General features: G+C 35.0%; 2 protein-coding genes across 14 annotated transcripts in view; one reads left to right on the forward strand and one right to left on the reverse strand.

Annotated features, from left to right (window-relative positions):
* The window catches only part of METTL21A (methyltransferase like 21A), a 65,752-nt gene extending 46,022 nt beyond the window's left edge, over positions 1 to 19,730 (forward strand). For 2 of the 11 annotated variants that reach the window (XM_008687424.2, XM_040641498.1), the window contains one exon: positions 12,351 to 13,675. In XM_008687424.2, coding sequence (XP_008685646.1) covers positions 12,351 to 12,398 — 48 coding nt within the window. In that variant the 3' untranslated portion in view covers positions 12,399 to 13,675. Of the gene's footprint in view, positions 1 to 282; positions 350 to 12,350; positions 13,676 to 18,433 lie in introns of those variants that run through there. The other 9 variants (XR_567631.2, XM_008687427.2, XR_567629.2 and 6 more) reach the window with 9 other exon arrangements.
* The window catches only part of CREB1 (cAMP responsive element binding protein 1), a 59,747-nt gene that overhangs the window by 26,957 nt on the left and 5,749 nt on the right, over positions 1 to 27,041 (reverse strand). For 2 of the 3 annotated variants that reach the window (XM_040641406.1, XM_040641399.1), the window contains exons 2-5: positions 15,166 to 15,287; positions 9,038 to 9,184; positions 8,259 to 8,300; positions 1,882 to 1,982 (exon numbers count right to left, since the gene is read on the reverse strand). In XM_040641406.1, the coding sequence (XP_040497340.1) occupies positions 1,882 to 1,982; positions 8,259 to 8,300; positions 9,038 to 9,184; positions 15,166 to 15,279 (404 nt within the window). In that variant the 5' untranslated portion in view covers positions 15,280 to 15,287. The remainder of the gene's footprint in view (positions 1 to 1,881; positions 1,983 to 8,258; positions 8,301 to 9,037; positions 9,185 to 15,165; positions 15,288 to 27,041) is intronic. The other variant, XM_040641408.1, reaches the window with a different exon arrangement.

Raw genomic sequence — 27,041 nt, forward strand, 5'->3', positions numbered from 1 at the left:
GTATACTGGCTTTTTTGGCAACCATATATATATATATCTCTTACTGATAATTAAAAGAATATAATTATCTTTTAGAAATGAATTCTTAATCCAGAATCTTGTACTTAAAGAACTGGTTTTATTTTAATCTCAATTTCAGAAATTTTATAATTATCACCAAGAATTGATAGTGTTTCCCTTGGCTGCTATGATCTTTCAAAGTACTTATTCTCACATCCATTAGGGCACTTCTCAAGCTCTGTCACCTGCAAATCTGGTAAGTATGGCTTGTATGTTTTTCAGGTGAACTGCTGGTAAAAATACCAAGCCAGGAGAGACCAAGTGAGAGCCCTTCAAGAACTTTCTCTGGGTATAATTTAATCACTATAAAACTGGGTGTATCAATTAATCCCCATTTCTCCAACCTTACAAGCATATCATAAGAATTCTGTTAAAAATCTTGTTATAGTCAAGACACAAAAGCTAGGTTTCAAGAATTTATAAGCCTAAAATGAAATAATGATACATAATGATTTTAAGGGAAGATGTATTATCTTTCATGAATGTAACTCATATCTGTGGTCTCAGGCATCTTCTGATTACAAATTAAGGTGTTACTATTTAAATGATCCTTGCTAGGATATAGGTTATAACAAGAGATCTTTTTCAGCATAAAGCTCTTATTTTGCTTTATGTTTTTAATACTCCATTTATTTAGAGAGAAAAAGAGCACTGAGCGGGTGAAGGGGCAGAGGGAAAGGGAGAGAATCTTAAGCAGACTCCATGCAGAGTGTGGAGCCTGATGCGGGGCTTGGTCTCTTGACCCTGAGATCATGACCTGAGATGAAATCAAGAGTCGGGCAGGACACTTAACTGACTGAGCCACACAGGTGCCCTAAAGCTCTTATTTTATAAGGTCTACAACTAGAACTTACAGAACTTATTTACAACTATTTGCCTGGAATTTATATACAGAGAAACCTTGTGGCTTGTTAACACCTGGCTGGATCTGCTTCAGGATCAAAAGTGTTAAAAACTAACATGAGATACAAAGTTCAAATCTAAAACTAGCTGTATTAAAAAAAGAAAAGAAATTATGAGTGTAAATGCATACAACACATATTTGGCAACAAAATTTCTTAAGATCTCAAAATCAGTTTATCGATACTTGTTTAGGATCCTTCCATTTAATTGTGATAAGAGAAAAGGTCTAGCTTAGTAGCCAAATGGAAAAAAATTTTAACCATCCCTTTGAAAAATAAAAATAACTTAAGCTAATAACAAGAAAAAATATTAGAAGTTTGAAATAAGCTTACGAATATTTATGGAATTGGTCTTCCTGGAGATATTTAGCATGAAGCCAATTTCTACATATAAAAAAATGGTTTTTGGTACATCTTGGAGGCAAGTCATGGACTAGGCAACCTCTACAGCTGAACACAAAGACTATAGTAAGGTGCCCCTAAAATTAGGGGATATCAGCAAAGTATCACCCTGAAACACATATTAAATTAATAAACAGTTATCTACTAAGTACCATGGCATGAGAAACGGTTTGCAAATGTGCTGTTAAGTAGATAAATAGTGTAGTGTCAGAACTGACAAATAACTAGAAATGCTATAACTTAATGAAATATATTCCAAACTTTTTAACAGAAAAGCAGCAGCTGTCACAGTCTACAAAAACAGAAGCAGAAAAAAAAAAAATCACTGTTGATACAGGACTTATTCTGTATTATAAACTTCAACTTGAGAGAAAGAAGTACCTCAAGATGAAGAGAAGTAATTTCTGTGGTCCCGAATTGAGCACCTAATTGGTCTTCTGACATCCTTTCACTTGTAACTACCTAAGGCTTCCTGACATCTTTGATTCTAAATTCTTTTAACTATTAAATTCCATACCTGTAGGAAGGTCTCCTTGAAAGAATTTCTCTTCGTTTTTGGGAATCAGTTACACTATCCACTGACTCCTGTGAATCTTCACTTTCTGCAATAGTTGAAATCTGAAAATAAAGAAGAACTTTATCTTGATAATTGAGTTTAGTTTCCATAAAATTTTTGTGAATTTTGAGAAAAAGTGAAATATAGAAGGACATATATAAGCCTTACACAAGATTCGGTAGAAAAAAGTCAATTTTTATGGGAGACGACCACACCAATCACATTCCTTTCCCCTTTACTTATCCTTTAGAAGTCAGAGGGCCTAAAATTTTTTTGTCAAAACTAAATTTTTGTGATATCCAAATTCAGTTTTACTTCTTTCAGGACTTCACATAACCAATCTTGAATGCATCAATATTACCGCCAGTTGTTTTCTTACAATTGTTAGAACAAAACTACCAAGTAAAATAAGGTTTCTGACATGAAGGAGGAATAAATGAGCACATATTTGGTCGGAAGTCTACAGAGTGACTATACAAATATTTTCTTATGCTCTTAAACACTTATGAATATATTTACAACTGTATAAATAACGATTGGTGATCCCCCACCATGTTCCAGATGGTTGTTTCTAGCAAGTTTAGTCTACATATAGACTTTCCAAGTTGGCATTCTACAATTTTTATTAAGCAAAAACTCAAGGTAAAGAACTGTGCATTTCTGGAAAAGTATCTCTGGACTGAAAAGTAATAAAGATAAGCTGAACAAAGATTTTTACATGGGATAATAATAATAATAGCAACTAGCATTTATTGAGAACTTACTACGTGCCCGGTACTATGCTAAAGCACATACGTGTATTACATTACTTAATACTAATAGAGTAATATCAGGTACTAGACAAGTACAATTATTATATCCACTTTGTAGATGTAAGGACGAAGGCACAAAGAGGTTAAGTCACTCACCCAAGTCACAAAGCTAGGAAGTAGTGGAGCCACTATCAATAGTTGGCATCTCAGTTTTAGACATTCTTACCAGCATTAAAATCCTGTTGGTTCCAATCTCAAACCAGTTTTGTCAGAAGCAGCAACCCAGAGGTGTTTTTAGACCATTTTTAGACTAGAAGTTCACTCATCCGGGCAAGCCTGCCTGTCAAATTTATACCATGAAGCTTCTCTAGTCTAATCAGCAGAAGCCTTCTCCTCTTTCCTGAACTAGGTGTGCATGATGCTGTCAGAGTAAGAATTAGATTTAATGAAGGCAAGAGTCTGTGTGGTTCAGCTACATGTCAAAATTTAGGGCTATGGCAAGAAGAAAAAACATATTCAGAGGAACGTGAGGAATCCCACAGGGACTCGTATGTGGCCTGAGCCTATGAGTTCTGGAGAGTCAGGACTCATTTTGACACGGCACTTTGTAAAAGGCACTCACTCTAAAATGAAATTAGGTAAATCTAGTCCTGCTTCACAAAATACCTACAATAAAGTAACGTGCCCCACCCAAACACTTTAAAGTGTAAGGACTATACTCTTAAAGACCTACACATTAACAAGCAACACTTAATGAATCCAGAAAAGACAGATAAAGAGATGTGCAAGGCTGAATTTAGTCTGTGATTCTGTGCGGAGTAATAATGCTACCGTTACTGCCAAAGAAGCACAGAGAACAATTCCCACTAATCTGTAGCTGCTGTAACTGGCCTGCTCAGCGTAGTCCCTGCACAGAAACTCAAGATGTACAGCAGATGAGGAGCTATGAAAAACCTTAGCAGAGCATCAGAATTTCAAGGAATAACAAGACTGCACTCAAAGTACTATGACAAGTGTTTACCTTCATAGTACTTCTCAGAACCTCAGTTCCTCTGTTGTTCTTTGCCTCTTTTGCATGACCCTTATCCTTACAACCTTTTTTTTAAGGACAGATAGTGACTTAGGCATACTCTTCCAAAGTTGAAAGTCATCAAAATAATAATTTTAAAACATTCTATATAAACTACCCACAGGGCAGTTTTGAAATGAAATAAATTAAAGTTGCTTTTTAATATATGGCCTTTGATTTTTTTTTTCTTTTTCCAAACTCAGTGGATATACTGCTCTTAGTAGGAAAAAAAGCCTCCTTTCCTCTGATCTGAAAGATTTTGTGATTTCAGATAGAAGGAATTAACTTGTCACTATGTAGTGACTACAACTATTTCAATGTAAAGGGAATTCAGAATTATTCAATAACACATAACAAATGTAATATTTCCTCTTTGGGAATATTATCCAGGGAGAACTTACGAGCTATGAAGCTATTTCCTATGAACTGCCTACCAAAACAAACAAAACAAAAACAAAATCCAAAGCATACACTGGATCCACATTTCTGAGACTAATAAAAATCATATCAAAAATTCTTTTTATAAATAACAATTATTAATTACATTTTAAAATATATTTAACAGGTATTAAAAATAACCATATAAAAATGATACCCCAATCATAGGTATCATAGACTACCACCACATTCCAGTGGTAGAGACCCTTCCTCTGGTCCTTACCTCCTGTCACCTCTCTCATTAACCCTCTCCTCAGCTCCTTAAATAGGTCTTTAACCGTGGCCACTTAGAAGTTGAGACATTTTCAAAAGCCAAACCACAACTTACAGATGTAAAGTTACAGATCTGTATTTCTCAACTTTCTTTTAGTTTGTTAAAAACCCATACCTCCTGTTTGTAAGGAGGACAATCTTCCCATTTTGAAGTTATCTGAAATTTCAAAATTAAATACACAATGACTAAAACCAAAATAGATGCTTTCTCCAATTATAAACGGTCCCTTTGAAACTTAAGTACTTGTGCACAGTTCAGACTTATGGTTTAGGTACAGTTATTTACTCCCTGGATCAAGAACATTAATAAACGTCTAGAATAATGATTTCCAAATTCTCTTCACCTGCACCTTCCCTACAGACAGGAAAATTTTACATAAGCATATATATTTCCTCTGTAAATTTTAAGTGTTGTTTTTTTAAAAAAAAGTTTTTAAAGAGATAATATAAGTATAAATATTAAAATATATATTTGTAAATTTCTTAAACATAAATCATCTCATTTTTTACAGAGCGAGAATGATGTGATTTAATATGGTTCATTAAAAAAATCACTTAATATTTTGTAACAGTGACTCAAATATCTGATTCTAAGCTTGGGCTTTTTAAAACCTAATTTAGCTGGGGGAGCCTCGGTGGCTCAGTCGTTAAGCATCTGCCTTTGGCTCAGGTCATGATCCCAGAGTCCTGGGATCAAGCCCCACATCAGGCACCTCGCTTAGCGGGGAACCTGCTTCTCCCTCTCCCTCTGCCTGCTGCTCCCCCTACTTGTGCTCGCTGTCAAATAAATAAATAAAATCTTAAAAAAAAAAAAACAAACCAAACCTGATTTAGCATTTGCTATTGTTGAAAAAGGGAACTCTTGAGAAGTAGATATAAAAGTTAAGTGCATTTCTGACACGCTTACTAAATACAAAATCGTTTCATTTTCATCTACCAATTATACAAACTTTTGATGAGATTTACCTAGTGTATTTTCATCTCCCTGGCTCTCAGTTATTGTATGCTGCTAACAAGTACCTGCTGAAACTCTTGAAGACTTATGAGTAGTTTAAAGAATTCAGGGTTCTAAAAGTATACACATTTGAGTTTTGAGCTGACAAATTTATATTGTTTGCAGTGAAAAAAGTATGAAAACATTTCTGAACTTCTTTCAAAATGCTCTCTCCATAGCACAACTCTCTTTCAAAAAGCAGTTACTCTCTTGCATTGTTAAAATGTCACTTTCTTCCAGGATGGTTGAAAGGGATTTCTTTTTTCAAAAATATTATGTTAGGTAAATATCCCTAGCAAATCCTTGCTTACCATCATTAAAAAGACCAGAAACTTTGGAACACTTGTTTCATGTAAAACACAAACAAGTAACTACCCTTATGTTAGACAACTCTTAAATACTTTGCTGCATAATAATCACTGAATCCCTGTTTTGCACACACAGTTTTTATTATTTTCCCATCATATTAAAGTATTGTAAAGATTCTATTAAACGTTTCATCCAACCACTCTCCCTCTTGCTCACTCTATTTGAACCACATCTTTTTACTATACCTTGATATATGAAGCATGTTCTTAATTCTAAGCCTTTTGGACTTGCTTTTACTATTTGCATGGGTTAGCCTCCTGCACTGCCTTCTGGTTTCTGCTCACTGTGTTCCTTGACCACCCTACATAAAACAGAACGCCCTTCCCTCCGTATTCTCTATCCCTTTCCCCTGCTTTCATCATCTTCCCAGCACTTATCCTCACCTGACATATTTTATTTTTTCATTGTCTCTCTTCGCTCAAATGTGATCTTCGTGAGAATAGAGAAGTATTATTTGTTCATTGCTGTCTTTCATAGCACCTAGAATAGTGACTGGCACATAGCATGTGATCAATAAAAATTCGTTGAAGGAATGAATGTAATAATTTAAGGTAACATAATCCATAAATCCTGACACATTTAAACTGCACTATATTAAAAATGCATTTAAAGCTAACAAATGAAAAGTGAAGATGCCACTGTTAACTTCTATACGTTCGTGTAACTCCCACTATTTTTGCAGGGATTCTCATATAATCTGTAAGATTTGATATACGTAAGGATAAAATTAGGGCACTAAGGTCAAGCCATATATGAAATATTAGTACAGCGTAATTTCTAATATTCTTAGATTAAAAAGTAGAAACACAGGTCCTAATATCTTATTCTCACATCAAGAGAACTGTGTCTTGTACCTTTTGAAAATGATGTTCTAGAATAGTCATATTTTCCCATCTAGAAGTTTGCAGGACCATTTCTCTCCTTGTTTAACACCTCTTCTGATGTAAACTACTTCCTAGTTACTAATATACTAATCCCTCTTAATCAGCTGAAATGACCCTTATATATTCTTCATGGTTTAGGCCCTTTAGAGAAAAAAATATTAAAAAGTTAAAAAATATATTGTGTCTCTATTTGTAGAATTCAGGCTTTCAGTTATAAATATAGCTCACCATGATGGAAAAATGTCCTCTTGAAAGATGAATAAATATTTCTATAAAGTTAACAGCCATACAACCCCCAGGTCCCAATTATTATTGTCACAAAGTAAAGATTAAAATTAAAAATATAATTGACAATTAAATATCACATATTATGACCAAAAATTAAAATCTTAGCAAGTTTGGTAATTTTGGTGTATTCTTTATAGAAAGGCCTCCTACTCTAAGTGAAAAAGAGAAAGTAAGGATTAATGTAAGATCTGGAATCTAGGTTTCCTGACTAACAGGTCGGGTTCTTTCTACTATCACCAAGAAGAAAATGAGTGGGGAATTAGTAATGGCACAGTATGGAAAATAATAAGGTAGCACTCAATGAAATAAAAACTGAGGCAAAGGACAGGAGACTACTGGTCAGTAGTGTGATTCCACAGAAATGTCAAATTCTTCAGTTTTCACCGGGACAACACTGTCTCCATCTTGGTAACAAATTCCATTCCCAGTATCTTTCAGTACGGAAGTTCATACATGTTGATATTTTTACATGAAAACATTTTTTTTTTATCTTCCACATAAGTGTCCAAGCAAACCAAAAGCATAAGAACAGAAAGAAGTAGAGGTGGGTAACAACGGCTCAAGGACTCAATAGTATAATATGGCTGACTAAATAGAATATATGCCCTTTGAGGACATTAATAGAATGCTTCCAGGGCAAAGGAAGCACTTCTCCCCTCTACAAATATCAATCAGTCTAGCTACCATAGTCAATCAAGGAAAACACAACAGCTCTCATCCACAGGACGACAGCAAGGATAGTAAAGAGCAATCAAAGCTACATGGTATAATAAATGGCTGAAGACAAATAGATATTTGTTTAGTCCGGATTTTTTTTTTTTTTTTTTTTAAAGTAGGAAAGGTGCCGGAGATGAGGAAGAGGAAGTGGTCAAAAAGGAAAAGAATTAAATTTGCTTAGTTAATTTCTGAGGATGGACTGGGACTACTCAGTAGAAGTTTTAGAAAGGTGTATTCTGGCTCACCACAGGAAAGAGCAGTTCAGCAATTAACCCTCTATAAATTGGTTACCTCAGGAGATAGGGCTTCCTTTTGCTACAGTGTTCAAGTAATGCTGGACTACCATTTGGAGGAGAGGAGAAAAGATATACAGCGAAAGTAAGCAATACACTAAGGGCTGGGAAGGTAAAAAGTTTGGCCTAGACCTAGAATATCTCTAAGATCCTTATGCAAACCTTAAATTGCATGTTTATAGAAGGTTAACAACATAAAGAATAATTTCTCACCTTCCTTTCTAAAAATAGTTCTTTCCAAATCTAGGACCTAGGACTCACCTGAGTTCCGGAGAAAAGTCTTTTTAAGTCCTTACAGGAAGACTGTGAAGCAAAAAATATGAAATGGGAGGCTGGGGTTATGGCCTACTTGAATGAACGTTCAAGTCTTTTTTTTTCTCTTTCAATAAGCTCACTGCAAAGATGTTTATTGCTCTAGGTTCCCTATAGTTTAGTAGAGTAGTCACCTTCATTCAGAGCTCTATGCGCTTTTAATCCCTCTGGATTCAATTCAAAAGAACGATCTCTCCAAAGAATAAGATAACATGCGCAGTGTAATCTCTGAATATATCATTATTTCGAAGTTATATACTCTAACTTACACCCCTAGACATAGCTGGTTTTAGAATGCTTTCTACGATCTCTAAATTCAAGTTAATATCTTAGGTAAGGTTATTAATTTTGACAAGGGCTTCTTTTATCCAATTACGTGTTTAGAAAATAATTACGAAGTTATTTTTGTATCTCAATTTTCCTGAACTAAGGTATATCAGCCTTAGTCTTTCCCAAACGTTTCCACTTTATCCCATGTACTTAATGATTTTCCCCAATCAATTCTTTTTCTTCTGTAGCTTAAGAAAAAGTCTTTTTCTTATGTCTGTTCTTGTGTATGTATATTCCTACACATAAGGTGACTATATAGATGCAGCATATTCCTTTACTGTAAAGTAAAATAAACTCTGAACTAGGTATGTTCCTATTTCCATAACTAATGAAAGGAGAGAGATATGACTATAAATGACAGTTATGAAAGTAGATGCAGAACTTTTTTATACACATACCTGAACTGTCTGGACTTGTGGAGACTGAATAACTGATGGCTGGGCCGCCTGAATAACGCCATGGACTTGAACTGTCTGCCCATTGGGCAGCTGTACTAAAGTTACGGTGGGAGCAGATGATGTTGCATGAGCTGCTGGCATAGATACCTATGGTGTTGAACATGGAAAAAAATTACCATCACAGATACCTCCTTGAGAGTAGTCATGTTCAATATGAAGCAACTTTTTAGCAGGAAAAAGATGACTTTTCTGCTAGACAAGTATTTCATTGGTGTGAAAGAAACTAATGATTACATTTAATATTCTTAAAAAAAAAACAAACTATAAATGCCCCCTCCCTTACAAATCCTTCCACATGACAAAAAACTATTTTAATGTAAAATTAATTCAGACTTCCTCTGAATACTAAACACACTTTAATTGTACAGTGCTTTACATTTTCCTACCTGCTTTCATGTCCAGTTTCTCATTTTGCTCTTCGAAGAAATCAAGACTGGATAATAACGATTATCTCCATTTCAGAGACAGAAATATCAAGTGCTCAAGAGATTAAGTAACTTACCAAGGTCAAGATATATGCTAGCTTTGAAGAAATATAAAAATCTTCAAAATATTATGTGTTAAATAAGCCATATTCTAAAATATAATCGCTCTCAAACTTAGGCAAAACTTAGCTAAGTCTAGAACAAATATACATCCTAAAATATACAGCATAGTTTTCTCTTTTAAATGACTTACAAGGATGCCTTTTATTAGTGAGAAAATATTAATATGTATTATAAACTGAGAATTTCTACCCCCCCAAATCAAACTGATATTATAGTTGGTATCTTAAGGATTTATTTCCTTTTAAAGGAATAGAAGAGCAGAGTTGAGGGAATGTAAGAGATACTGATTTTCTCCTGAGGCACAAAGGGCAATTTTAATGAATCAATATCCAGGTCCAAAGGGCTCTTATGTTATATATGCATAGTATTTATTGTTCCTATGCTTGCACACATTCAGGGGTTCAGTGTTTTTTGCTCATTTGGTAAACAGTGATTGGGGACCCAAGTGCTAGGAGCAATGTCAGAACTGAAACTATAAACATAAAGGAAATTATTGGGGTACATGTGTGAAGGCATGGGGAAAAGAACACAAATAAATATAATCCAGTGAAGTAATGAGGCTTGCCAAGAGAAAAATACACACACTGAGGAAAGCTACGTAACCTCACCTAAAAAGGAGGGCAGGGAAGAATGTGAATTTGAAATAAAGATTACAAATTAGGCATATTTTTGACTCCCAGGGGAGAGGCACAGAATTTCAGGGAAGGAGGGATAAATAACAGTCAGTACTACTGGACCATGTAAGTGTGTTACTGTATGAATGCAGGAACTGGGGCAAAATAAAACTGTAACACAACTAGGCAGGGGCTAAATGAGTTAGTCATGAAAAACCATATATATGTCACATTAAAGAAGCTGCACTTTATCCTCAGGAGCTTGGGAAAGGCCCTGAAGGGCTTTTGAACTCTGGAATATCACATGCAGTGGTGGTATGAAAAACATTTACTTCAGAGAAAGAACAAAGTGGAGGGGAGGAGATTGAGAAAGCTTACATAGTAGTTAAGATGAGATGATAAAGCCAGAAGTAAAGCACTAGTTGTGGTAGGAGAATGAGAGAGGTGGTTTAAGGAAAATTCAGGAGGCAGACTAGAAAAAGCTTTATGAATGACTGCTTAAAGGAGGTGAGAGAGGAATCCAGGATGACCCACATATTTCATGTCTGGATAAGAACTGGTAAACTATGCCATCAACTGAAACAGAGAACACAAGTAAGGAGAAACTTCTGGGTGGTTGGGGTGATGGAAGAGGATGGTGGGATTGATCTGATACGTGAATTTCTTCAGCAGGCCGTTAAACATTTGACTGTGAAGCTTGGGTAAGAAAGCTCTCTACTGAAAGTAGAGGTTAAAACTAGGAGCATCCTTCTTTGGGCAGTTAGGAAGTCCCTCCTTATTAATCATTCTCTCTCTGGCCACTATAAGTCTTGCTTGATTTTACCTGGTTCTCAAAATGTGGACTACCTCCAACAGAGTTACACAGGGTGCCTGTTTATAAAATCAGACTCTCTTGGTGGACCTAAGGACACTTTCCCCTACACTGAAGTTTGAGAACCACAACCTTAAGTTATTCAGAGTATCTCCTCTTAGTTCCATACAAAAGCTCTTCTGATATTTGAAGCAATTATTACATCCTCTTCTCTGTTTTACAGAATAAATGCAACAAGCTAACTCAATGAGTTAGTTAATCCCTTCTCTACCCTGATCATTCTACATAATGGTTCCTCTCATTATAACCTTATAAACAATACAGATATATAAGATAAAAATCCCTTATGTTCCTACCACTCAGAGCTAATCACTGTTAATATTTTTGCTGTAGATCTAAGTGATTTAAAAGGTATATATATGCACACAATTTTTATAACACACTATCATAGAATCTAATTTATCTTTCAAATCCATTATAAAGATCTTTTCATACTATTAATAATTTTTAGTGGTTTTCATGGCTGTACAATAAAAACTACACTTTGTTTAATAATTCCTTATTATTGGATATTTAGGTTTCCAAATTTGCCTATTACAAGGAAGTGCAACGATCGTCCTTTTACCTCTTTAGTTAAATCCATAAAAATTTACATTCTCATAATCAAAACCAATATTGTTTTTTTCCTTCCCCCTTAAAAAAAAATCTCTGTAGGGGTGCCTGGGTGGCTTGGTCAGTTAAGGATCTGACTCTTGATCTAAGCTCAGGTCTTGATTTCAGTGTTGAGAGTTCAAGCCCCGCACTTTAAAAAAAAAAAAAAAAAGTAAATTCCAAAAGTAAAATGAGGCCTCTTATTATTGTTTTAGATTGGTTTTCTACCTTTACTAGTTGGGCTGAATTCTTTTCTGTTCACTGTTCAAATCACTACAATCTTGGATTTGATAATTTTATTATATTTTTCTATTATTAAATACTGACAATAAGAAAATACCAGGTATCAGAATTATGAAAGGAAATTATGACAAAAATCCATAATGTATGTGTTAAGGACTTGGATGAGCAAGTGAAAACACTCTGTAAATAGGAATAAAAAGAACGAAAACTACACAAATGGGAACAGAAAACCAGCTTTTCTAAAATTCAAACACCATGTCATTCTGCTCTTAAAAGTAAATGCTAGAAGACTGCCTGATAAAGATGACAAATTAAACATGTGTATATTATTTTGCTCCTTTCTGAATCTTCAATTAAGCTTCATAAAATTGATTTTGTTTTTATAGGCACACTCACATGAGCAAAGAATGGGAAAGGAGATAATAGAGTTTTAGAAGCTGGAAAGAAGACGGATGAATGGTAATGAACTTGGAAGACCTCAGAAGGCCAACTCATGAGGTAGAGTCAGTGAAAGCCTGATTTGAAAACAAAATCCTTAAGAGGCTCAGGATCTAAGTCACCCTGGAAGGTGGAGTAAAGGGAGATGCTAAAAATAAGGCTGGTTGAAGGCTCTTTGAGAAGCAACTGGATCCCCTTCCCACACTTCCTGTGGAAGAATGACTAATCTACCCCATGCTGACAGAAAAATGCAGAATTAATTTCTGGAGAGAGGGTCTCCTGACTGCCTACAACAGACACTGCTGAAGGTGGGGTTACTAACCTTCAGTCTTCTCTCTCTCAGCTCCCAGGCCTTTACCCTATAAGCAAGGGATCAGTAAAGCCTTCTCCGAAGAACCTCATCAATGACAAGGGGCTAAACAGAGACTTAAAAGATCCTGACATTGGGAAAGCTGCTATTACCCTACAGCGAAGCTCACAACTCATAGTTGTTAGGCCCCAAACATATCCAGAGCTTCCGATAGTTTTTTGGCCCCCTACTTGAAACTTGAGCAGACAAGCACAAATTACAAAACATTTGAAGAAAACTTCTAATATGAAAGATGGAGACCAAAACAAATTGAAGGGCAAAAAGCTATACAGAAGAAAATCTATGTGGGGAGAAGAAAACTTAAAACCTAATTAATATTCTCAGAGATGACAGAAAATATTGCCTTTGTGAAATATAAACAGGATGCTATTAAAACACAAAAGGACTATTCAGAGAACAAAAGGAATTCTTGGAAACATGACAGCAGAAATAAAACATTCAACAAATGGGTTAGAACGTGAAACTGAAGAAATCTCCCAGAAAGCGCAAAAAGACAAAGAAAAAGCAACAGAGAAAAGATGAGAAAATCAGAGAAACAATCCTATAGGTATAACATCTAGATCACAAGGATCCTAGGAAAAAAAAGGGAGAGAAATCTTCAACCAAATAATTTAAAGAAATTGCCCAGAATTGAAGACATGAGTTTCCACTATAAAAGGGGCTATTGAATATATATAGCACAATGGATAAAAACTATTCAACCAAGACCCTAATAATGGAATACTGAAGCACTGTGAACAGAGAGAAATAAGATACCAGAGAGAGAAAATAAATGATTTAGTCTTTTCCAACAGCAACACCACATGGTGACTGTAGATCAATGCCTTCAAAATTTGTAAGAAAAAATCTTTTTTTTAAAAAAAAAAGATTTTATTTGTTTATTTGAGAGAGAGAGAGAGAGAGAGAGAGAGAGAGCACACACAAATGGGGAGGGACGAAGGGAGAGGGAGAAAGAATCTAAAGCAGACTCCGCCCTGAGTCTCCATCCCAGGACTGGGAGGATCACGACCTGAGCGGAAACCAAGAGTTGGATGCTTAACCAACTGAGCCACCCAGGCGCCCCAAGAAAAATGATTTCTTTACCAAGAATTTTTTACCCAAACTTGCTTAAGAAACCACTGGAAAAGATGCTTTACTATATCAAGAATACAAACTCAATAATAGAAAGACAGTAGGGGGAAAGGAATTTCCAGGAATATATTATATAGCAGACTTAGAGGACAACCAGATCAGACAGAACAGTGCCACCCAACAGACAGTTATGTGGAGGGCTGTCATCACCAAGGTCCCTTTTGGCATTGTACCTTCTTTTTATCATAGGGTCAAATGCCTGGGTGAGCCCAGATTCTGATCTGTGCATGTGTGCCTTGACCATTTACCGATGGAAATCCTGGCTCTTTCCCAACTTCAATCCTGTACCTGCCTTATCCAAGTATTTACTTCATCCCTAGATATATTCTGCTTTGCCTTACTCCTGAGGGTTGGAGTTAGGCCCTAGCTCTCTTAGGAGAAAACACAGAGCAGCCCACTCCTTCTGACTATATTCCNNNNTGGAGATCCAGTATTGGGCCATACTTTAGTTCAGTGTAGTAACCATTTGTGGTTAGCCCCCTATTCTCCAAGACCCATTCTTGCTCAGAGACTTCCCTAGGAGGGCTTTTAAATTCTTCAGGAAGCTGAAGCTCAACACTGTAGAGCCTCTGCTAGGATTATTTTCTCCTGGGAGCCTTTGTCGGAAAGAGGCAATATCACACTCTTTTACCTAGCAGGTTTATGTCTGTTATTTGGCTTTTATATTAACTACCTTTCTTACTCACGTATACACAAATAATGGTTAATAAAACATTTGAGGAAAAATACATCAGAACAAAAAATAAAAATGAGAGAATATAACTCTAGAGATAGAATGTTTAAGACAAAGTGAAGGAATCATGAATTATATTTAGAAGACCTAGGACACAAAACTATTATCATCCTTGAAATTTACTTGTGTGTCAAATTATTTGCTTATCCTATTTTTTAGTTTAAACACATAGAAAACTTAGCCTCTCGGATTATCTAAATTCTCATACTCATAATAAATCTGTGTGATACAAAAAAAAGCAGTTACCGTATCAGGTTTTCTTCCCTTGTTTAAGAGAGACAATCTCTACCCCTTAGTTAAAATGTCATTATTCTGAATCAGGTTACTACAAATAGTGTTTTAACAATACATTTTTCTGTTCTGTTACTGAATCATTTCTAAAGTTATGCTAATACTAAATAGGAATTTTGATATTTTAAGAATGTCTCTGCTTATTCTATGCATATCGCTGCAATAAAAACTAAATCTTGTCTAAAACATATTCCTCTTGGAAGAGACAGAACCTGGAATCTCTCCGTGTATTTTATACCTGGGCTAATGTGGCAATCTGTGGCTGGGCTTGAACTGTCATTTGCTGGTTTTCAGCTTCTGTTACAGCTGCATCTCCACTCTGCTGGTTCTCTGCTCCAGATTCCATGGTCATTTAGTTACCTACAATAATATGGAAGAATGTTACAAGCACTACAGTGCTTTGTGCTTTTGTGACTTTAAAGGCAAATTTCAGGTTATAAATAGGTATATGGGTGGTTAGGTTAGCAAATGAACTCAGAAATCTAGTTAAAAAATAATCTAGCTGAATTATTGTCAAACTTGTCCAAGTCTGCTAAGCTGTAGAAGTTCTAGTGCCCTCAAAAACAAACAAGCAAACAAAAAAACAGGAAAAAAAAAACCCCCAAAACCAAAAACCCTTTCTTTTCCCTCATTGTTCCAGCTAGACGGAAGAAGGGATTCCTCTCTTCCATGAATCTCCCCTATTTGAGGGAGGAGGGTGCCAGCAAGATTCTAATTTTTTCAAACTGTAGTCATCAGGTATGGAGAGAAGGTAGAGAGTAAAAGTGAGCTGATACCAGGGTCTATGAGATATTGGCTTTATGGTACTTCCTATGAGGGTATTCCCTATTATAGGGCAGAAACAAAAAATTATAAGCTACTTTCAAAGAAATTACTGGTAGTGGGACAAAATCAGCCCAAGTTGTGGGGTATCAAGATAGAAAAGTGGAATAAATAGCCACAAAGCCAACTCAGAGACCCCAAACACTGCAAATCTTAGCATTCTGACACCTCACCCCATGTACACTGTGCAACACTACATATGCACACACACACATGAAATAAAATTTTAAGTTAATCAAGGTTGCTCTTTTTTTACTTTGGGACCCTGCTTTGCTACTGTATTTATTGGGTAATCTGGTACTGAATGGCAGCAAAAGTTAGTGGAGAACAATTCTTAGCAGCAGCAGCAGCTACATGAAGAGGAGATATTTCTGATAACAGAAATAAATAAACTTCTGGTGATAATCATGTTTAAAGGATTTACAAAAAAAAAGGATTACTTCTCACTTATGTACTACCATTATCATTTAGTGCCTGGCATATTACCTGTCAAAAATGCATTTATTAATAGTGATGACTACCTATAGTGATTCCGTAAATAACACAAAACCCCAATACTTTTCCAGAATTTATATTTATTTTATAACTCTGAAACTGATAATCAAAATTGCGACTGATCCTTATGTGATTACTACATGCCATTGGAACATATCACATACTAATACATTTTGCCATCATTCACAGGGTTCTACAAAAAGTTTTAAGTGACAGGTAAAAATGGAAGTAAAAATAACTCTGTGGAAAGGAGTATAAATAATCTAGAAATACAGAATCCACAAAAGAGATGACAAATGAAAAGATCAACAGACTCGACCACATAATTATTTAAAATATTCATATGACAAAAAGACACTAAGACAAGTGCATAGGGAGAAAATATCCGCCACATATAACCGACACAATTAGAATACAGAGAAACTACTAGTCAGTAAGAAACTCCATTACTGACTAGTTCACGAAGATGTATGTTCAAGGATATTCACTGTAGCACAATAGTGAAAAACTGGAAACAAGTATCCACCATTCGAAGGACTATTTGAGAAGTTACAGCAATGAAAGAGAGAAGTCTATGTGTAATGTAATGACATATAAAGTTTTCCAAGACAAACTGAGTGGAAGGGCAAGTCACAGAACATACTGTAAAAGAGAACTCTACTTATGTAAAAAAAAACAAAGACAAAAACAAAATAAATTATTGTAAAACGTGTCCCATGTATATGCATCAAAAAAGATGTGGGAAGTTATATACTAAATTGCAAGTGGTAGCTCTGAGGAGAGGAAGATATGGTGGAATTGGATAGGATGATGACTTTCACCCTTTACTTTTTTGCATATTTTAGTATTTTATTTTCTTCCCATCAGCATCATTACAGGATTACTTGTACAATTTAAGATTTTAATACCGGAAGTCATGAATACCATTTTGAAAACTATGAACCAAAAACTGAATTTCAATCATGATTTTGAGATACCTAGATACTTTTCATATGAAACTACTATTTTTGTTTAAATCTTGCCTAAATTGTTTACCCCATATTTCCAAAGAGTAAAAATACTATGCTTAAAAATTATCAAATAATTTTATATTTGGGATAACTGAGTTATATACTTACAATATGTACTCTTTTAAACTAAAAAATTTAAGAAAGACATCAAAAATAACAAAGCAACATCAACAACAAAATGGTTTATATATCCTAAATGTTGTTCATACTTTTGGTCTGCGAGAAAATGGCATGTGAAAACAATAAAACTTAATCTCAGGAATAGTAGTAGTGAATCCCATTTGAGGACAAGACTGAACTGAGTCAAGCTAAGTAAGGGGAGAAATCCATAAACTTTTCTTCATCTTCTCCCTAAGTCATCATTTTAATGAGAATGAAGACAAATACAAATTTATCATCATAATACATCCTTCGTAGACAGAGTATGCGCCAACCATTTTTGAAAAGCTTTATTCCAGGCCATGTTTTTTGTTTTTTTTTTTTAAACCTGTGCTGTCATTCATATAGTTTCACTTCCCCATTTGATTAAAAGCAATCTATGGCACAGATCATATTTCTTTTGTTGTTTTTATACAACACCAGGACTATTTTTTTCTGACATTTAAGATATAGGGCATCATTATAATTTTTTGTTGCAGAAAATAAAATGTGACATTATTATAATAAAGAAACAAAACCGCTAGTTAACATAAATAATTACAGCTACAAGGACACATTCAAAACAGGAATGTGATCTGCATTCTTCTTCCCTCCCCAACTAGGTAAAATTCTTTAAAAAAAAAAACCCAAAACAACCAAGTGTTATATTTCCAACGGATATGATTCTCTCATATAAACTGCCAGTGTTTTATTATCATTTCTTTCATTCAGGCAGACTACTAATCTTTTTTATTATAACTGTTAGCTCGAGTAGGTATCAACATCCAAAGCAGCAGTACAAATACTGTCTTTCATCAGAAAATTCTCAAAGTGCTTTTCCCAAAGTTCAGGTGAGAATTCTTTAAGGAATAACAATTTGTTTCAGATAAGCAACTCACTCACTGAACACAGACATTATTCTTTTGGCCTTTACCATGAAGGTACTGAAATGGTCTCTCAACTAGACTAAACTAATATTTAAAGTGGGTGTATTCTTTTTGGACTTTGAAAACTTTTGCTCTTTTCTGTTTATATCTGCAGGTGGTGAGAAAAGAGGGCGTACAGTATCACATATCTACAGTCTTCAATTTTTCTCCCAACCAAGGAGCAGTCTAGCCGGAAGTGCAGCAGCCAGACACAGGATCAATTACTACAGCCAATATGTGGATTTCCAAAGTTGTTTGAAGAAAGGAGATTTTCTTTTTTTTTTTTAAGATTTATTTATTTGTCAAAGAGCGAGAGAGAGCGTGTGCGCACAAGCTGGGGAAGTCTCAGGCAGAGAGAGAAGCAAAGCGGCTCCCGCCCCCGGCCCCCCAGCAAGGAGCCAGATGCAGAACTTGATCCCAGGACCCTGGGATCATGACTCAAGCTGAAGGCAGATCCTAACTGACTTAGCCACCCAGGCGTCCTAAGAAAGGAGATTCGTAATTCACTACACGAATGCTTTTCAGGAATACAAAAATTAAAAAAGACTGAATACTATTATAAAATAAGTAAAATCAGGTAAACTCAGAAAGAATATTCTACAAATACTGGGCCTGGAGTATTAGAAACAGGTTGGATCTTAGAAATCACTGAAAATCTAGTATTAGCTTGACAGTTTGGGGATTCTTGTTCTTCCAATAATTTGGGAGGTACTGATATTTAAGATTTGGGAATTTTCATGATTTACCCCCTAAAAATTACCATAAGTTTGAAAACAGTAAGTTTACAATAAATTTCAAAACAGTATCATGCCTAAAAGAAACAAAAATATTTAAGCCAATTCACAAAGATATGTATCATTTTGCTATAATGCTCTTTAGAGTTGTGCCTCTTAATATGAAAAATAAAAAGTGAAGTGATTCTTAGTGTTATTGAGAGAAATAAACAATGCTGCTGTGAGTAGTGGGGAAAGGGAGGTTAACACTTGGTGGAAAGTTGGATCTGTCATCAAATGGTCATTGGAAAAATTAAGCTTTTTGTGTTTGAGTTTCTTCTTCTGTAAAAACTAGAAAAATGAATTAAAGAGCTCTTCCAATTTTCAATGCTCTGATCCTAGTAAATGACACATGATGTATGTACACACACATAATTATGCAGGCCTCTTAATAAAACAGTATATATAATAAATGAAGCATTTCCTTTTACTCTACAGTAATATATATAGACAGTAAAAGAAAATAGATTCACTAAGAATAGGTCACCTAGCTTCTTGATCTTGGATTAATACAGAGCTATTACCACTTACTGATTTATAAAATCATGAGAATGCAATACAACTTGAGATAAATAGTGGTACTTTTAAAAAATGCTACAAGACCAAACTACTAGTCAATAAAGATTTTCTCACATGGTGGACAGTGTCTCTTTTACTCATTGCATTGTTCTGGTCACAGCTGTTGTTAGTTATTAAATAGTTTTACAGTCCCCTTTCATAATTTTCAAAGAGGAAAAGAAGTTTTTTCTTTCCATCTTAGAAAGCTTCAAGAAACTCACCTAAGACTATATCACTTTTGTAGCCTTTACACAGTAAAGACAATATTTTAAACTTTAAAATGTAGTTTAGCGGGGCACCTCGGTGGCTCAGTCATTAGCGTCTGCCTTCGGCTCAGGGCGTGATCCCAGCGTTCTGGGATCGAGCTCCGCATCAGGCTCCTCTGCTGGGAGCCTGCTTCTTCCTCTCCCACTCCCCCTGCTTGTGTTCCCTCTCTCACTGGCTGTCTCTCTTTCTGTGTCAAATAAATAAAATCTTTTAAATAAATAAATAAATAAAATGTAGTTTAGATAAACCTCTCAGTAAACTGTCAAATGAGTGCTTCCATGACATTTTAAAGAAGAGAAAATGTACTCCAACAGTCAGGAGAGTGGGGGAATTCCACTGAGGATGGACACAGCACCAGAAATTTGTGGAAGGAGGGTAACTTTTCTGATAAGAGAAATGGTATGAGTAAAGGCTTATATTAGCATGCCTTTAAAGACACGAGTTAATCAGTGGATGTGTCAGATTCTGTACAGAAGCAAGGAGAGAAGACAAATGGTAACAGAACAGTCACTCTAAAGCAATCAGCAACTACCTACTAGGACAAAATGAAAACTGAGAATAATGTCTCTTTAAAGTTACTGGGTTTAGAACTTTTATATTGCAATGAATTTTACTTCTACTCTATATAGCAGCAATATCTCCTAAGAGAATTCACCATTAGTAACTAAATAAAACCAATAATATCTTCAGTTTTAACAATTTACATTATATAGATTATACCTGTATTAGGGTTACCATATCTGAGGATATGGTATATTTTAGGCACCATCAAATTACCGGGGAAAAAGAAATACACAAAATAAATTTTTTAAAAAACTTTGTCATTGTGGAACTTACATTCTTGTGTGTGGAGCAGGGAAGAGAAACTAAGTAAAATGTATAATAAATCAGATGGTGAGAGGTATTGTGTAAAAAATAAAGCTGAGGGCATCTGGGTGGCACAGTTGGTTAAGTGTCTGACTTGACTTTGGCTCAGGTCATGATCTCAGGGTTGTGAGATCGAGCCCTGCATTTGGCACCACATGGGATTGTGGAGCCTGTTTAAGATTCTCTCTCCCTCTGCCCCTCTTCCACCTCTCTCGCTCTCTAAAACAAACATATAAATAAAGCAAGCTGAGAAGGATGCTGAAGGAATTTTCAATTATTTTTAAAGCTAACAAGTGAAACCCTCGTTGATACAGTAGTGTTTAAATTCACCTACTCTAACACCTATACAGAACCATACCAAATCAGGAACAATTTCTGGAAGTACTATTTGTACTGCCTCTACCAAGTAAACCAAACCTCATCAAACAAGAAAGCAAGTCCATATCATCACTTCTGCTTAAAAATTATTAAGCAAAAGGAACGAATGCTGCAGATCGTCACCTCATTCTTTTTCCTTAAATATTTTGACCTTTAGGAAGTGCCCCAGTTCTTAGGATCCTAAGCATTCTATTCAGGTTCAAGTTTATAAAAAATAAATCCATCTCCCCCCCAACCTAGTTTACTTTTTTTTTTTAAAGGTTTTATTTATTTATTCATTCAACAGAGATAGAGACAGCCAGCGAGAGAGGGAACACAAGCAGCGGGAGTGGGAGAGGAAGAAGCAGGCTCATAGCAGAAGACCCTGATGTGGGGCTCGATCCCAGAACGCCGGGATCACGCCCTGAGCCGAAGGCAGACGCTTAACCGCTGTGCCACCCAGGCGCCCCAATGAATTTTGACTGAAGAATAATGCATCCATAACTAATGGAATATATGAATACTTGCTGTGATTGTTAAAAATGTAAATGATCTTAATTATAAATGAGAAAAAACCTCCCCCTGCACCCTAGCAAGTGGCTGACTCCTCCTAAACTCAAAAGCCCAGGGATTTAAGGATATCACACAAGCAGCAGTCTAAAGTCTCCACAGTAACCAAAGCAAAAGGCACATCCGGACACATGATTTTAAAACTATATGACTATTTTGTTGTCATAGTCAAATATATTACTAAAAATATTTTGCAGAAGTATACCTAGAAAGGCCATGGGTGATACAGAATATTTTGTACATATTTTGTACCTCTTACTTAGTTTCTAAGATATTATAACCGATTGAAAGCATTGCTAACACATTCTCAACAACTCCAACATGTCTTGATTAATTTCCTAAAGTGTTATGATTACTTTACTAAAGAAAGTAACAAAATGTTCAGGCGCTACACAACGGACTTTGGCTTTCCAAGAATCAATAACTATGTTGCACTGCCTTTTTTCCTCTATTTTTTTCCCTGTACATTTTTTGGGGGTTGTTAACTTTGAAATATTCGCCATTTATCATATGCTTAATCTAGAGCAACTGAGGTGTATGTAATCAATACTGGAAATTTAGCAATGCTCCAGGTTTCTGATGCTAATAATAGTCTCGGTGGTATTAAATTTAGCATATCTTCACCGAAACCAGAAAGGAAAATAGCTGATTCAATGTTGTATGTGTATACATAACATGTAGGTACGTACATACATATGTACGTACACACACACACACACACACCCTGCAACACAGATATCAACTTCAGCTTTAAAATTTTATTAAATTAGAATAATCACACACTATCAAAATGAAGTCATATACATTTTTGGAGAAAGAGTATTAACAGGAAATGTGATAAACTAAAATAAATTGGTGTCTTTATTAAACTAAGTAAATTCTGACAGAGTTTTAGAAACAGTTTACTCTGTGCTCCTACCAAAGTCCTTCTCCCTTAATTAGGAGAATAAATCCATACTTCTGCCTCTAGTCTAGATACTAAAGAAAGGTAAGAACAGTTAGTTATACATGAAGCTAATTGTATGATTTGAACTTGATGAGATTTAAACATTTACAAGACAAAATAAAAGCCTGGAAATTTGCTTATACACCTTAATAAATTCTTTGTATTAATAGTAAATCAGTAAAACCCAACCACCACTACCAAAAAAGTCAGCATACAGTAACAGGGAAACTTTTCAATGTTATTTAATAAAATTAATTCCCTGAATTACTTATTCACTGGACTGAACTCAGAGAAACTGCTTTAAGCTCAATATTCATATTTTACAATTTATTGTACTTCTGTAATCACCACAGTATTTAGATGCTATTTTTAATAAGTTATTTTTACATATGTAGCATGTGCTTGTACAAGAAAGACACTGTTCTCGAAGTATTTAACAGAAGTGAATTAGAAAAACGTTACGTAATTTATAGAAATGTACTGCATGATGATAGCCATCCTATAACATGTGACTATTTCTATAGTAACTTTCAAGAGAAAAGCTTTAGTGCTTTCTCAAATCAAAGTTATTATTTTCTAAGTACTGGCAAAATGTATTTGCCTTGTTTGCCTGCAAGTAAGACTGACTACTCACAGCTCTCAAACAAGCCTTCATGTATCTGGTCACCAAGAGACAAACACTGTTGCTTAGCAAGGCAGCAACCATGACTGTGCATTATTTTAGATAATAACATTTTATCCCATCCCGTCCCATTTTCTTTCTTTCTCATCCAATACTATGTTTACAGCTTTTTACATGTTAAGCATTTCAAAGACATGATCCTACACAAACTTCCTATATGAAGTTCTACTAAATGGATTTTTTGGAGATGAATTTTTTTTTTTAAAGGAAAAAAGGATTATACACCTCCTACGAGCAGTTACTTATAGAAAAGCATTTTTGTGTTGACTAAAGAGTGAAACTGCCTTCATATTTTAAGTTCTGATTCATAAACTAGCTCAATGCTAAAACTGTAAGGACCCACAAAAGTTATGCCCTGAAGTTAAATATTTAAAGCCTACTATTCCACTTACTCAATAAAACCTGCGGGACTATGTGAAAATCACTATGTTCAACTGGAAAATGAATATCCAAGTGTGTTTATAAAGTTAACATTTATTATTTTGACAGGTCTGTTTTGTACTGAATTTTGAAATGCTATTCTTGGTGAATTATTTACAAATTAGACATGGAAGAGTGACAATTCACTTTTCCTGAAGTGAGACAGCACATGTTACAGGAAGAGTCATAAGACAGGAATCCCGGTTTTAGCTCCGACTTCACAGATGGAGAACTAGACATGTTAAGAGATTTGCAAGGAATTTACAAGACTGCAGAGGTATACCACATAGTCTCCAATATTATAAAATGTGAAGAATTTTTTGTATTTGGCAATGGAACAGCATGGACAATTAAGCCACATGCTAAGCATTTTTTTTTGGCTAACCATTTTTATTATGTTTTGCTTGCTAGAAAAAGCCCAAGCACCTAAGGCACCAAGAATATATTGGACTACATTTAAAAATTAGCCATGGTAAAGCTATAAAGCCGGTAAATTACATGCAGACAACAGCAAAGACTTTATGTACAGTTCTGATAAAAGAGTCACTTCAAGTTTAGATATATTTATTCCTGAAAGAATCAAAATCAAGTCCAATCAGTGATGTACTGTTGTTTTTTTTTTTTAAACCAACCTGGTGGTGATTTCTGGTAAAGTCATTTCAATTAATAATAAAATCCCATGACATTTCTCATGTCTCAGAGGCAAAAAGGATTAGTAAAGCACCAGAGTTTAATGAAAACTTGAAGCAGAAAAACTTCTTTTTAAGCTACGGAAAAATGAGCCTAATTTCCTTGGCTTTGAAAAAATAAATCTGTAATTTCAGTAAGTTTTAACTGTCTGAAGCATGTAAGTCTGCTTCCTTTACTGGGTGCATTTCTACAGGAGGACTCTTTCCTGCCCCCTGCCTTTCAAAGTTGTGACCCTCCCAAGAGGGAATCTTTCATTAAACAAATACATTTTCTGTGCCTATTACATAATAAGTGTTCTGCCAAAAACTATGGGGCCTAGAGTTTAAAACAGACAAAAAATTTTCTCTCAAAGAACTTACAAGCTAACAAGAGATAAATATGTGTTATACAAGAACTTACACACACACACACACACACACACACACACACAGCTGGTCAAGGATAAACTAATCTTTATAACTAGGTTGCCTATCAATTCCCTCCAAACAAGTATTTAATAACAATGATTTAAAACCATAAAATTCCAGTTTGAAATGACAGATATACAATGAATTATGGGAAAAAAAATAAAGCATGAGCTGGCTATTTATGGTAATCTTTCTACCGATGCTGATCTTTTAAAAATATTTATTTATTTATTTATTTATTTATTTATTTAAAGTAGGCTCCACGGCGATCATGGGGCTTGAACTCATGACCCTGCCATCAAGAGTCAACAAACTACAGAGTGAGCCAGCCAGGTGCCCCTCCTATTGATGTAGATCTAATTAGTAAGATAATGAAAACAATGTATTTTTTTAAATACCCTGGCTAGAATACTTCGTCCAAGTGAACTTTTATAAACCTAAACTATTACTTTTTAGGAACAAAAATCCCAGTAATCATTAATAAAGCCAGAAACATGAAACCTTTCTTCATAAAAAGATTATGCTACAAAAACAGTGATGAAGACTATATGCTTACTGTTATTTCTTGCTCAGGGAAAAGGCTCTACCAGCAAATAAATGATTTAAGCTCTCAAGGGCTCAGTTTAGTCATCTGTAAAAAATGAAGGAGTTACTATTCCCTTAATGGTAAACGTTGGTTAAGTTTGAATTCCCCCAATATAGTAGAGTTTATGAGAAATACACTATACCCATACAGACATCATAATAAACTGTTCGTAACAAATAATTCTCAAAATATGGTACTTCAAATGAAAATGTTTCACTGAAAGTTGTTATAGCTTGATTTGTACCTCATTCTACTTCCATGTCTTCATCTTTATTGTCCTTGCCACTACCTAGAACAAACTCCCTTTTATCACTACCTATCCAAGTTCTTTAGTATTCAGTTTATATTCTCACTTTCTCATAAAACTTTTCTTCACTAAATTCCTTCTCTTCTAAACTTATGGCCCTTCAAGACAGTAGTGAAGAACTGACATTGTGCCATGCATACGTCCTTCTTTCTTACACTGCTTTTGTCATCTCCGCTATACTGTATGTAGGTTCTCTGAGGGCAGGAGCCATATACTCAGGTTTTACTGTTTACAGCAACTAGCACAATGCTTCAATTAATATCTATAAAAATACATAACTGAATAAGTTTTCTTACGATTATTTCACTTACTATAAGAAGTCAACGGTCAATACATGTTCACTGAATAAATGACTAGACTGATAAATGACAATAAGTTAAACCAAAGCCATTAGTATTACTGGTCACAGCAAACAAAGCTGCTACTGATACTTTCAAGGAAATGATACTCCTTTAGGAGTACAAATAGTTCGGAACAAATAACAATTTTCACTTCAGTGATAAGCAATGTATTTTTGAGTCTCCTATTTGTCAATCATTTACACAAATAGGGATAACAACCCTCAGAAATAATGGTTATTCAGCTTTGGCTAAATTACAAGCATTTTTAGTTATATCTATACCGTCACATAATTATAACCAGAAACTCACAGATAACCAGCTCATTAGAAATACTCTTAAAATTGAAGAAAGAAATCTTAGTTTCAGAGAAGATTCATTAACCTTTGGGCAAGACATTTCCTATTACCATCAACTTTCAGATCTACCTTCTACTTGTACACCAAGGTCATTCTTAGCAATTTTAAGGTCCCACTTAATCCTCTCTTCTACAACAACGTTATCAGTCTTTACTTCTCGCCTTTTGGCAAAAAACTCACCATCAATCCCTCACACCTCTTACTCTCTAAACCTTGCTCTTTATATTAGATTATTCAGAGATCCTAATTTAATCCAAGAGCAGAAAGAACACTTATAAGCGCTTTTCATCTTTGTTCAGACAGCCCATCTCATTCATGGTAAACTCCTTTATTACTTCAACTCAACCATAAGAAAAAGCAACTCGGGCATTTAAAAGTTTATCAAGGAGTATTACTTTTCTTAGGTTGAAATTCATGTAACTAGCCCCAAGAACTGATTAAATAAATGCCAAGGGTAATTTTTCAGCATTGGAGGTGTAAAATAGTGTCTTTTACTTATTTGTTGGAATAAACACCAGAATATGAAAGACTAGTAGCCCCCTCCCTTCTTTTTGATAACCAAGAAGACCCGTGAGTAAGACTCTAGGTAAAATATA

This window comes from Ursus maritimus, unplaced genomic scaffold, assembly GCF_017311325.1.
Source record: "Ursus maritimus isolate PB19 unplaced genomic scaffold, ASM1731132v1 scaffold_1, whole genome shotgun sequence".
Taxonomy (NCBI): domain Eukaryota; kingdom Metazoa; phylum Chordata; class Mammalia; order Carnivora; family Ursidae; genus Ursus; species Ursus maritimus.